The sequence below is a fragment of the Ctenopharyngodon idella genome, chromosome 3 (assembly GCF_019924925.1).
Source record: "Ctenopharyngodon idella isolate HZGC_01 chromosome 3, HZGC01, whole genome shotgun sequence".
NCBI classification, from domain to species: Eukaryota; Metazoa; Chordata; class Actinopteri; order Cypriniformes; family Xenocyprididae; genus Ctenopharyngodon; species Ctenopharyngodon idella.
Genome location: NC_067222.1, coordinates 9,966,529 through 9,979,737, shown reverse-complemented (window position 1 = coordinate 9,979,737; position 13,209 = coordinate 9,966,529). Strand labels below are relative to the sequence as shown.

General features: G+C 35.6%; 1 protein-coding gene across 2 annotated transcripts; it reads right to left on the bottom strand.

Annotated features, from left to right (window-relative positions):
• Positions 1 to 20: 20 nt before the first annotated feature.
• On the bottom strand, positions 21 to 11,696 carry LOC127510040 (ER lumen protein-retaining receptor 3). 2 transcript variants are annotated; one of them, XM_051889531.1, is made up of 6 exons: positions 5,052 to 5,153; positions 4,757 to 4,914; positions 4,322 to 4,422; positions 2,193 to 2,351; positions 738 to 990; positions 21 to 655 (listed from the first exon to the last, which is right to left on the bottom strand). In XM_051889531.1, the coding sequence occupies exons 2-6, from the start codon at positions 4,845 to 4,847 to the stop codon at positions 612 to 614; spliced, it is 648 nt and encodes a 215-aa protein (XP_051745491.1). In that variant the 5' UTR covers positions 4,848 to 4,914; positions 5,052 to 5,153; the 3' UTR covers positions 21 to 611. The 2 variants fall into 2 exon arrangements, with proteins under 2 accessions (XP_051745491.1, XP_051745490.1); XM_051889530.1 differs by lacking the exons at positions 4,757 to 4,914; positions 5,052 to 5,153 and adding an exon at positions 11,494 to 11,696.
• Positions 11,697 to 13,209: the final 1,513 nt, after the last annotated feature.

Here is a 13,209-nt window from a genome sequence, read left to right as displayed (position 1 = left end):
TCATGAACACAAGCATCTGCTCCGCAGAAAGAGAAACAGTTTATTGACATGCTTTATAAAACACACTTTATAAAAACGAGGATAGATAAACTGTCCATCTTCATATAAGCTAATTAAAAAATCATTATGATATTGCCAGACATCTGTTAGATGTCATTCTCAGACTGAAATGTGGTTTATACAAACATTCATGATTTTCGCTGGTGTATTGGCACTCAAACACATAAAGATCCCAATCAAACGTCCCTTAACAGAATGCAAGAACATTGCATAGGTGGTGATGATAAACAACAAAATCATTTATCAAATTAACTACAGAAAAAAAAACTAAACAAGACTGTTAGAATAAAAGAGAAACAAAGCTATGAACCGAAGAATGTGGAGTGTTACACACACTCACTCACTCAAACACACACACAGACACACACTTTCTTTATGAACAGAAACATTAAGGCATCAAATACGAGACTCGTCCAGCAGATCTGATCACTGTAAGGCACGATTACACCGCAGACGCACATGCAGCTCACACAAAAGAACTACAGTGGCAGACGGCAATGATGTCACTGGTGGGCGTGGTCTATCGAAGGGGTGGGGCCTGATCCAATAACTCACACTGGCATTGGCAGTGTCATCTTTCCACTTCCTCTCAGCACTGCAGAGAAAGCGAGAGACAGACAGATGAGTATTAATTAAAAAAAAATAATTAAAATCGAAAGTGTGTGAAGTCTGCTGACCTCTGGTGAAGTAGAGATAGAAGAAGTCACAGTAGAAGATGGTCTGGACGACGCCGGACACCACAGCGATCTGGTCGAAGAATCCCTCCACGTGATAGCGCCACACCCAGTTACCGAGGTAAAGAGTGCGGTACAGACCCAGGAAGAACAGGTAGTGTGTGGTGATGGACTCGGCCTCACCTGTCTTAGTGATCATGAACAGCTGCGGCAGGATGGCCACCGACTCCAGATAGATGGAGAACGTCCACATAATCTACACAAACACATCCATGATTACACAGCGGTCAAAGTCAATCAGTGAGAGTGATGGATGGAACGATAGACAGATAGATAGAATGACAGATATATAGACAGACAAACAGATACATAGATAGATAGACAGAAGGACAGATAGAATGACAGATACAGACAGACAGATAGATAGATAGATAGACAGACAGACAGGCAGACAGACAGAACGACAGATAGACAGACGGACAAATAGACAAACAGACAGATAGATAGACGGACATGTAGACAGACAGACAGACAGACAGTCAGACAGACAGACAGATAGACAGTCAGACGGAAAGATAGATACATATACAGATAGACGGACAGATATATAGACAGAGAGACAGACAAACAGATAGACATATAGATAGACGGACAATTAGACAGACGGACAGATAGATAGAAAGATAGACGGAAAGATAGATACATATACAGATAGATGGACAGATATATAGACAGAGAGACAGACAGACAGATAGACATATAGACGGACAGACAGATATATAGACAAACAAATGGACAGACAGAAACAGATAGACAGACAAGACAGATAGACAGACAGATAGACAGATGGACATAGATAGATAGATAGATAGATAAATAGATAGATAGATAGATAGATAGATAGATAGACGGACAATTAGACAGACGGACAGATAGATAGAAAGATAGACGGGAAAGATAGACAGATACATATACAGACAGACAGTCAGACAGATAGATAGACAGTCAGACAGATAGACAGATAGACAGACAGACAGACAGATAGACAGTCAGACAGATAGACAGTCAAACAGATAGATAGATAGACAGTCAGACAGACAGACAGACAGTCAGACAGATAGACAGTCAGACAGACAGATATATAGACAGATAGACAGTCAGACAGACAGATAGACAGACAGACAGACAGATATATAGACAGACAGACAGACATATAGACAGATAGACAGTCAGACATACAGACGGACAGACAGACAGTCAGATATATAGACAGACAGATATATAGACAGATAGACAGTCAGACAGACAGACAGACAGACAGTCAGACAGACAGACAGACAGACAGACAGACAGACAGTCAGTCAGACAGACAGTCAGACAGACAGACAGACAGTCAGACAGACAGATATATAGACAGTCAGACAGATAGACAGAAACTGTAAAACTCTGAATTCTGACCTCCAGCGGCGTAAAGGCATAGTTCTCCAGGAACGACAGGCCAGCCACCGGCACCAGCAGGAACTCCACACGGAACGAATCGCTCTCAGAGTCGTATGAGTTCCTGAAGCGAAAGTAGATGAGGCTGACAGTGGCGTAAGCCAAGACCAGATACACCACCTGAGAGACAGACAGGCAGACAGAGAGACAGACGTCTGGATGTGATTCAGGCTTTTTTCTGTACATCATAAATTATGCATGTCTCAGAGCGGCAGATGAAACGCAATAAACGTTGTCATGTTATCTTGCGTTCAATGCTGATGTTTGGGAACACAATTGTGTGAGATGGTTGTTTTCCATCAACAACTGAAGCGATTCATTTTTCAAAAATGATTTTTAAAAATGTTTGGACCTCGTCGTCTATACAAACATACCTCTCGCTCTCCAATATTTTTTGATCACATGATCTGTTGAGGCAAAGTCACATGACTTTATTGTTGCGCAATAAGGGATTTATTCGGTAAACATGTTTCCATCATAGTTAATGTGCATGTATTTTTATCAGATAAAAAAAAATTATCCACCTCAATTGAGTGCACATTTTTAGATAGATCTATGCATTTCCATTCAGCGTTTTGATTCTGAGTTCGATCCAGAGTGACTTTCCCTGGGATTCAAACCCACGACCTGGTGTTGCAAGCGCTGCAGGAACAGTTTGAGTGTTTGTGATTTGAAGGCTTCGGTAAACTAGTTGTGGGTGTGTCATGAACATTATTTCCTACAGCTTGACTGTGAGTTTTACATTAGTTTAAACAAACAATAATAGATGAATTAACTATAATAACAATTCAGTGCAAACATCTACACACTCACGACAGTTTAAAGATCAGCTGTGTGTGTGTGTCTTTTATGGAAGCCCCTCTTCGTCATATAAGAAAAAAAATCATGCTTCGGTAAATCATAATTATAACAAAAAGTCGAAATGATGTAATAAAAGATTAAATTATGAAATACTCAATTTATGAGATAAAAAGTCAGTTATGACAACAAGTTAAAAATGTAGATACCAAGTCATTGAGATAAAAAGTAGAAATTATGAGATTATGACATAAAACATGTAAAATTATGACTTAGTATCTCATAATTTCAACTTTATATCAAAAGTATGACTTCATAATTTTTACTTTTTTATATCAAATAATGATGACTGTATCTCATAATTTATACTTTTTCTCATAATTATGACTTTAATAATTCTTTATTTAATTAATAATAATTATTTATTTAATAATAATTTATTATGACTTAGTATTTCATAATTTCAACATACGCCATTTATGCTTTTTATCTGATAATTATGATTTAGTGTTTCATAATTTCTACTTTGTATCTGATAATTATGACTCATAATCTACACTTTATATATCAAAATTATGACTTAGTATCTCATAATCTATACTTTATATATCGTAATTATGTGATAAAAAGTTTAAATTATGAAATACTCAAATTATGATAAAAAGTCAATTATGAGATAAAAAGTTTCGAATTTTAGATACCAAAATTTAGATACCAAGTTGTTGAAATAAAAAGTAAAAAATTATGAGATATTAAGTCATTCTGACATAAACATTCAAAATTATGACTTAGTATCTCATAATTTCAACTTTAGATCAAATAATTATGACTTTGTATCTCATAATTTATACTTTTTCTCATAATTATGACTATTTCATTATTTATACTTTTTATATAATTATTTTGACTTAGTATTTCATAATTTCAACTTTATTTCATAATTATGACTGTCATAATTTAAACATGTTGTTAATGCTTTTTATTTGATAATTATGACTTAGTTTCATAATTTCTATTTTTTATCTCATAATCATGACTTACTTAGTATCTCATAATCTATACTTTATATATCGTAATTATGACTTTTTGAGTTATGAGTATCTCGATTTATACGTTTTATATAATAATTATGACTTAGTATCTCATAAACTAAACTTTTTATATTGTAATTATGACTTAGTATCTCAATTTATGCTTTTTATATCATGATTATTACTTTGTGTCATATTTAGGATTTACCAAAGCATGATTTTTCCCATTATGTGGCCCAAATGAGCTTCCATAGTCTTTACCTTCATGACAGTGTTGTAGATGGAGATGAAGGCAGTGAACAGGTCCAGATATCTGGTGGTGAAGACCAGCGCGAACAGCACCTGAGACTTCCCAGAAATACCTGAAAGACACAACAACAAACTTAAGAACAGATGAGAATACAACAGACTCATAAACGCCAAGAGGATCTCGAGTTCCTCAAGGAACCCCTGAAGAACTTGCGTAGACACTGCAATCAGCTGCCACGTAAACACAATAAAAAACTTCGCCTTAACAAACGCGTAACATTATTTACTGCCCTAACAGTCGCGTTATGCGTCATTTGCGCGTTTAAAGTGTTTCAAGCGTTTTTCACGTGTAAATTAATTCTAAATAAGATCCGCTCCAGTTCTTCACATTCCCGTTCTTCAGTCACTGATGTGCACAATAACATAATAACTACGAAAACACATTACCTGCGCATGATTTGGATCTCCAGATCTTCAGAAACAGAATAATGATGGCGACCAGATGACAAACATCTCCAGACAGTCGGAAGATATTCATCTTATAGATCAGTAATCAGCGCTGGATTTAAACAGTTTTGCAGATGTTCTCAGATCAGATGCTCGTCCTGCAGAAATAATACAAAGTCTTTCTATCTGTTGCTCAGCGCGCGCGCGTTACATCCAGACGGTCTCCGGTTGTTAGCATAAATCTCTAGTTAATATATCAGATATGTAGGCTATAATAGAATCAGTGATCATTTACTGTAACTCTCTGATGGTATCCGCTGGTCTGTGCGCTCGCGCCGCTGATCGGTGACGTGGCTGAAGGTCCGCGAGACAGGATCCGGGTTTCCTCACGGCGCACGTTCACGACCCGCGTCACACCCCCTGCGGCGCGCGCATTTAAAGAGAACGCGCCTCAGCTAAAAAACAAACTGGGAAGCTGCTTGGGCACTCACAATCGCTAAATTAAATTTAAAATATTGAGATCTGCTAGAATGATTTTAGTTTATGAAGCGACAGTTCCCGGCATTACAGTAAATTCATGTGGAAAAGCAGATTTCACAGTATTTTTCCAGTTTCAACATTTTAGCTATGATAAATAATTATGCAGAAAAAAATCTATGTGTGTTTAATATCATGTTGTTTAATATCATGTTTTGGCTTATCAGTCTACTATTTCTACCATAACAGACATATACTGGCCATTCTACAGAACTGATGCAAACTGCTGTCCCTCAACCAAAAACACATTTAAAAAGCATTTAAGTATTCACATTGTAGATGTTTACTAAGATACTTCTATTATCTATTGAATCCAACAATAATATTTAAAACATCAGTAGGGGAGAGTGGGGTAAATTGAGCCATTTTTTACTTATGTGGTCCTCAAGATAAGGGAAAATGAGGCAGAAGTACAATGAAAGTATTTAAAGTAATTTCAGGATGTTTCCTATCATTTTAAATGATCAGAATACATCTATGACAAAGGGCTCTAAAAATATGGCTTCTTATAAAAAAAGTGTTCCTCTGGCTCAATTTACCCCAGGTTAGGTGTAAGTTGAGCCAAGTCAGTAGGTGGGTGTAAACTGATCATCTAACTGAATCTGAATCAAACCCATGTGAAATTTTAAAGATAATGTACCTATTTTAAAAACTAATTTAATAATCAAATTTCCTTTTACAAATATTCTTTTTTTAAAGCTAAATTAAACAACATAAAACCAACCAAATGAAGTTGACATTTCAGTATCTTTAATTGTTTGCATTTCTGAAACAATATGTTGAACAACAAAGTTGTAACCTTCCCATAAACAGACTAAACAGAGAGTTTGTTGAGTAAAATTAAATAAAAAACTAAATAAGAATGAATAAATGTCACTGAAACTAATAAACATTTTAGTCAAAAGGTTCTTGACATGGTAGTTTTCCTGCAATGTCGACCATGTTAGGCCATTAGAGACTACAGGTGGAAAGATATAAATGATTAAACATCCTCTGGTTCATATCAGAGAAGGATTTGGTGTACTTGTACACTGTTCCTATCAAATAAACTCGAAAATAAAGATAAACTAAACCAGTTGCGTAATATTACATTGAAATTACACCAGTTTATACTTTAGATTTAACTTAAATTTAGTGCCTTATGGTGGGGTAAGTTAAAACGCTGACTCAATTTACCCCACAGCATGTGGCTCACTTTGCCCCATAGCTGCCATTTTAGGAAAAGCTAGCTAGCTTACCAATTCAGAATAATATTTAGCTAAATGACTTGCATGGTTTTATATGTTTCTAAATCACCAATATGCATCATAAATAGTTTTAGACCTGGACAAATTTGCTTTGATGAAACAGCCATTACATCTGTTATGTTAAAATTTTACTTTGACAAGCCAAAAACAGTTTTTAAAGAAAATAAGCAACTTCCACTCCTCCCATGTGCTTCTTTTCACAGTCTGTCAGAAATGACGGGTGTTTCTAAAATATATGGTCACATGACAATAAAATGGTACAGTTGCCAAGATACAGGGGGTGGGTCAACTTACCCACTGGCTCATCTTACCCTACTTTCCCCTAAGCTTTCAATTGGGAGGTGGCTTAACCCCTAAATTTCAACTTGTGAAAATGATATTGAAATAATTTTTGCAATTCTTTCCATTGTTGTTTTTAAAAATATATTTTTGATTGTTTTTTTTTTTTAAAAGTGAAGTAAAAAAAAAAAAAAAAAAAAAAACATTTATATTTTATTTTGAAATTATGAAACTTTATGTAAAAAAAAAAAAAAAAAAAAAAAAAAAATGTGCCCCGCATTTTCATGTCATTACCGAAACAGTGTATGTTTTAGTCCATTGGCTGAGACTGATTTTAACCACACTTTCTTTGATCAGGAAATATTCCTGTCCCTCCCTCTCATAGCCTCTCTTTCATAATAGATAGGTACCGTCATTTTAAATGTGTTCAAAAGTCTGAAAATCTGTCTGTAACTTTAAGGAACATCCCTACCAAACACCTTTTTTTCTGCAATTAAGCAAACTTTTTGAGGGGTTAATTTAGTTTTTATGTGTGTACAACTGTTCAGAACTGTGCTAGCTAACCATGTGCTGATTAGCATCTTTGAGCTAGGCTCAAAAGTATCGAAAATTGTCACTACCGAAACAGTCATGACTGAAACCTGTCATCATTGTTTTTTGGGAGTTATTCGATAAAATGTTTTTTTTTTTTTTTTCTGTGTACAACTGTTCAAACTGTGCTAGCTAACCATGTGCTGATTAGCATCTTTGAGCTAGGCTCAAAAGTATCGAAAATTGTCACTACCGAAACAATCATGACTGAAACCTATCATCATTGTTTTTTGGGAGTTATTCGATAAAATGTAGTTTTTTTTTCTGTGTACAACTGTTCAAACTGTGCTAGCTAACCATATGCTGATTAGCATCTTTGAGCTAGGCTCAAAAGTATCGAAAATTGTCACTACCAAAACAGTCATGACTGAAACCTGTCATCATTGTTTTTTGGGAGTTATTCGATAAAATGTAGTTTTTTTTTCTGTGTACAACTGTTCAAACTGTGCTAGCTAACCATGTGCTGATTAGCATCTTTGAGCTAGGCTCAAAAGTATCGAAAATTGTCACTCCCGAAACAGTCATGACTGAAACCTGTCATCATTGTTTTTTGGGAGTTATTCGATAAAATGTAGTTTTTTTTTTCTGTGTACAACTGTTCAAACTGTGCTAGCTAACCATGTGCTGATTAGCATCTTTGAGCTAGGCTCAAAAGTATCGAAAATTGTCACTACCGAAACAGTCATGACTGAAACCTGTCATCATTGTTTTTTGGGAGTTATTCGATAAAATGTAGTTTTTTTTTTTTCTGTGTACAGCTGTTCAAACTGTGCTAGCTAACCATGTGCTGATTAGCATCTTTGAGCTAGGCTCAAAAGTATCAAAAATTGTCACCACCAAAACAGTCATGACTGAAACCTGTCATCATTGTTTTTTGGGGGTTATTCGATAAAATTTAGTTTTTTATTTTTCTGTGTACAACTGTTCAGAACTGTACTAGCTAACCATGTGCTGATTAGCATCTTTGAGCTAGGCTCAAAAGTATCGAAAATTGTCACTACCAAAACAGTCATGACTGAAACCTGTCATCATTGTTTTTTGGGAGTTATTCGATAAAATGTAGTTTTTTTTTTTTCTGTGTACAACTGTTCAAACTGTGCTAGCTAACCATGTGCTGATTAGCATCTTTGAGCTAGGCTCAAAAGTATCAAAAATTGTCACCACCAAAACAGTCATGACTGAAACCTGTCATCATTGTTTTTTGGGAGTTATTCGATAAAAATGTAGTTTTTTTTTTCTGCGTACAACCGTTCAGAACTGTCCTAGCTAACCATGTGCTGATTAGCATCTTTGAGCTAGGCTCAAAAGTATCGAAAATTGTCACTACCGAAACAGTCATGACTGAAACCTGTCATCATTGTTTTTTGGGAGTTATTCGATAAAATGTAGTTTTTTTTTTTTCTGTGTACAGCTGTTCAAACTGTGCTAGCTAACCATGTGCTGATTAGCATCTTTGAGCTAGGCTCAAAAGTATCAAAAATTGTCACCACCAAAACAGTCATGACTGAAACCTGTCATCATTGTTTTTTGGGGGTTATTCGATAAAATTTAGTTTTTTATTTTTCTGTGTACAACTGTTCAGAACTGTACTAGCTAACCATGTGCTGATTAGCATCTTTGAGCTAGGCTCAAAAGTATCGAAAATTGTCACTACCAAAACAGTCATGACTGAAACCTGTCATCATTGTTTTTTGGGAGTTATTCGATAAAATGTAGTTTTTTTTTTTTCTGTGTACAACTGTTCAAACTGTGCTAGCTAACCATGTGCTGATTAGCATCTTTGAGCTAGGCTCAAAAGTATCAAAAATTGTCACCACCAAAACAGTCATGACTGAAACCTGTCATCATTGTTTTTTGGGAGTTATTCGATAAAATGTAGTTTTTTTTTTTTCTGCGTACAACCGTTCAGAACTGTCCTAGCTAACCATGTGCTGATTAGCATCTTTGAGCAAGGCTCAAAAGTATCTAAAATTGTCACTATGGAAAGTCACGACCAAAACATGTGGTGAAGTTTCGGTTGTGACATCGTTTTTTGAGTGTTATTCAACAAAATTTAGTTTTTTTTTTTCTGCGTACAACTGTCCAGAACTGTACTAGCTAACCATGTCCTCAAAAGTACCTAAAATTGTCACTACTGAAACAGTCATGACCGAAACATGTCATCATTGTTTTGGTAGTGACAAAAGGAAACACATAATCATTTATTTGGGGGAAATAAACAAAATTTTAGTACAGTTATGCAAATCATTAGTATTTTAATATGTTTTAGTGTTTTAGTATGTGTGTTAAATTTCTGTATTGTGATGTGGTCACTACCAACACATTACTGTCACGACTGAAACATGGGATGTTTAGTCAAAAATAAAGTATATTGAATTATCAACTAAGATGTTATTAAAGTGGTTTAATAATTTAATAAATTAAACTCAATGTATATTCAAACTAATGAATCCTTAACTTTGAAATCAGTATGATAAACTTTATGCTTTTTACAAAGAAAGAGTGGATTCAAAATACAACAAATCTCACAAATTACACTTAAAATATTGTTAAAATTGTAATTGTTAATGATTTACATGTGAAAACCTTTTAAAAAATAGCAAAAACTATATTTACAAGGTAGGTCAATGTAACCCTTCTTATTAAATTATTTATTATTGTGTTATGGTAGTGACAAATTTGGGGAGAGCAAAACTTTCTGATAATACAATATGAGAATTAACTGCACAATTACTAGAAATGTGTACCTTGGATATTATACAATTTGCATACATACAAAATTTGTGGAAAAAGACTTTTTTTTTTCAAGATGTTTCCAACTCTGACTTTGAACCAATTCAGTAGAATGGCCCATACAGATATATCTTGTTTGTTTGTACAGATGCTCATCATTACGTAGGTTGGCTTTGTAGGTTTATTTTAGCTTTTCATTCTGTGACCACACAGATCCGCTGCTTTGGCTACATTCAAATCACAGCTTATAAATCTCTCTCTCTCTCTCTAAGATTGTATATTTGCATTGTCAAGCATTTGCAGTTCAACTGCATACAATGTGAATAATGCAAAATACGTCATTTAAAGTAAAATACATCGCTCAAATGGAGCGCAAAATAGTCATAGTGCATAATAAAGTACAAATTAAATAAAACGGCAGTAGTATGCTATTATGTTGCGATAAACAACTTAAATAAATAAAGCAATTTATTATATCGTCAAAATAAAGAATTAAAGTATAGAAGGATAAAGTGGACAGTGTCTATACCAGTGTTTTCCTCTAGAGGACAGTAAAACTCCCTCAAATACTGCATAATACACTCACAAAACATTATGTACATGATATAACACGAAAAACTAATCCAAACAAACAGTCAGACAGACAAGACAAAAGAAAATCACATATAGGCTACTCCAGATCCTAAATGATTTATTCATTTATGGCTCATGCAAGAACCTGTTGTAAAAGCATTACTTTGAGTCAAGCTAACAAAAATATGTTCATAAAACTTAGCTAACGTTATAAGCTACATAAAGTTAGCCTATATAAACGTTATTTCTGACTGTTCTCTGAACGTCCAGTTTTTTTTAAATGTTTTGAAATGTTTATTCATTTGAAAACATTCTTGGTTATGCAAACATTAAAGGAACATTCCACTTTAACATTTTGTAAACATTAGCCTGTAGGAACGTTACTTTTGAATGTTCCTGAACGTTCTGAAACTTAAAATAGTAGCCTAATGTTTAAAAATGGTAGACGAATGTCAGAAAACAAATGTCAGAACTTGTCAGGGAAAAAAAAAAAAAAAACCTTCCATGAACCGATGTAGGCTATAAATAGCCTAACCATTTTGTGCTAACGTTTTGACATTATTAAAGAGCAGATAACTTTGAACAGACATTACTGGAAGAACGTTTGTTCATTGAACACCTTGCCAGAACGTTAGCCAAAGTTCTGAGAACGTTCCCTGTTAGCTGAGCTAATGCCTGTTTGAGATAAATGTGGATGAACTGGGCATTAATACATATTTAGCGCATGATGCTGTTCATCTGTGTTCTCCTGATGTCTGAATGAGAGACGCCGTTTACCTTCAGTGCTGTGAGTCTGTTTAAGCGCTTCGGGTGCGTTTGAATGGCTGGACTGAGTGTCGCGTGTAAACTCAGTGTGACAGAGAGAGGAGCAGTCAACCATTCGGGATCAAATTAGGAAGTTAGCAAAGGTTCTTTCTTACATAACTGTGAAACACCGCAGTAGTGTGCAAAACGGCAGAAAACGAGAGAGTTTCCACACGACTGCGTGAACGGCCACAACACGCAGGACAAGCTACTTAACCGGTGAAAAGAGAGAAAAACACTGGGGAGAGAGAGAAGGACAGCAGTGCGTTCTTGTTTCAGAAGGAAAGGAAAACCTGGAAAACCGAGGGAGACAATGGTATGTCCATCAGAGGTCGTGGGAATTTATCAGGACGCCCAGAGGCGATTACAGGCTATTAATACACACACACACACACACACACACACACACACACACACAGAGGCCTCGAACAATCACTCTGTTCTGTTGTGCTGTGTCACTGCCTCACTCTCACAGTAATTTCAGACATGTTTGAGGAGCAGATGTTACAGTAAATCTGAGAATTGTCTTCATATTCATAGAAACAAGTGGCACTTAATCCCAGCTAACAGGGAACATTCTCGGTACTTTAGCTAACGTTCTGCCAATGTTCTTCCAGTAACGTTAATAGAACATTCGTTCAAAGTAACCTGGTCTTTAATAATGTTATCAAAATGTAAGCACAAAAACATTCTAAAATGGAACATTCCTTTACAGTTTTTCTAGCATTTGCAAAAACCAAGATAAAACAGTTTTAAAAATATTTTTGGACATTTTGAATGTTCAGAGAACATTTAGAAATAACTTACTGAGAACGTTGGCAAAACGTTCTTAGAATATATTTTTGTTTGCTCAGATTTGGGATGAATGACAGATGTAAAAAATGATAAGGATGGAAGTTTCGGGTCTTTAGATTCGTTTTCAGTTCTCTCTCTCATATGAGGGTAAAAGAGTATTAAATTTCTTCCTGACCTCTGCGTCCTTCACCCTCTGACCTCATGCTACCGCCATCGACCCTGTGTGTCTGTGTGTGTGTGGTATTGAGGTTTTGGGTCGTGTCCCGCTTGAGTCAGAGAGGATCACCTGTCTGTCTGAGCGTCTGTCTGTCTCTTTCTCTCTCTGATCTGCAGAGGAGGGATGTTTTATATCCAATCAAAACAAATGAATATAGACTTATTAAACATTTAGTCTCATAACTACCAGTGTAAAGCTGTCTCTGTCATACCTTATTTTAACTTCACATTATGACAGCAGCATTAAGTTTAATTTTTAGGGAAATTTTGCAGGATAAAGGATTCATTGTATGAAGCACCAACACAATCTCATGGAAATACTTAACTCTTTTCCCAGTTGGTGACTAATTCTTACAATCTGCTTAGTTATGTTTGGGGGTGGACCTTCAAAAATCACACACAATTTGGCGTTTTCACCCCCTTGTGAAATAGCAAGGGGTGAAAACTTTCGCCCACACATGGATTCCAAATGAAATGACTGGATTGCATCTGTGAAAATTTGTTCAGCACATCCCACAGATGTTCGACTGGATTGAGATCTGGGGAATTTGGAGGCCAAGTCAACGCCTCAAACTCATTGTTGTGCTCCTGAACCATTTTTGCTTTGTGGCAGTGCACATTATCCTGCTGAAAGAGGTCACAGCCACCAGGGAATACCATTTTCATGAAAGGGTGTAC

Coding starts and splice junctions, on each gene's coding strand:
- LOC127510040 (XM_051889530.1), bottom strand. CDS start 11,596: ATGGTTGACTGCTCCTCTCTCTGTCACACTGAGTTTACACGCGACACT. Junction 2,352..4,321: donor TCTACAACACTGTCATGAAG/GTAAAGACTATG, acceptor TCTGTCTCTCAG/GTGGTGTATCTGGTCTTGGC. Junction 991..2,192: donor ATGCCTTTACGCCGCTGGAG/GTCAGAATTCAG, acceptor GTGTTTGTGTAG/ATTATGTGGACGTTCTCCAT.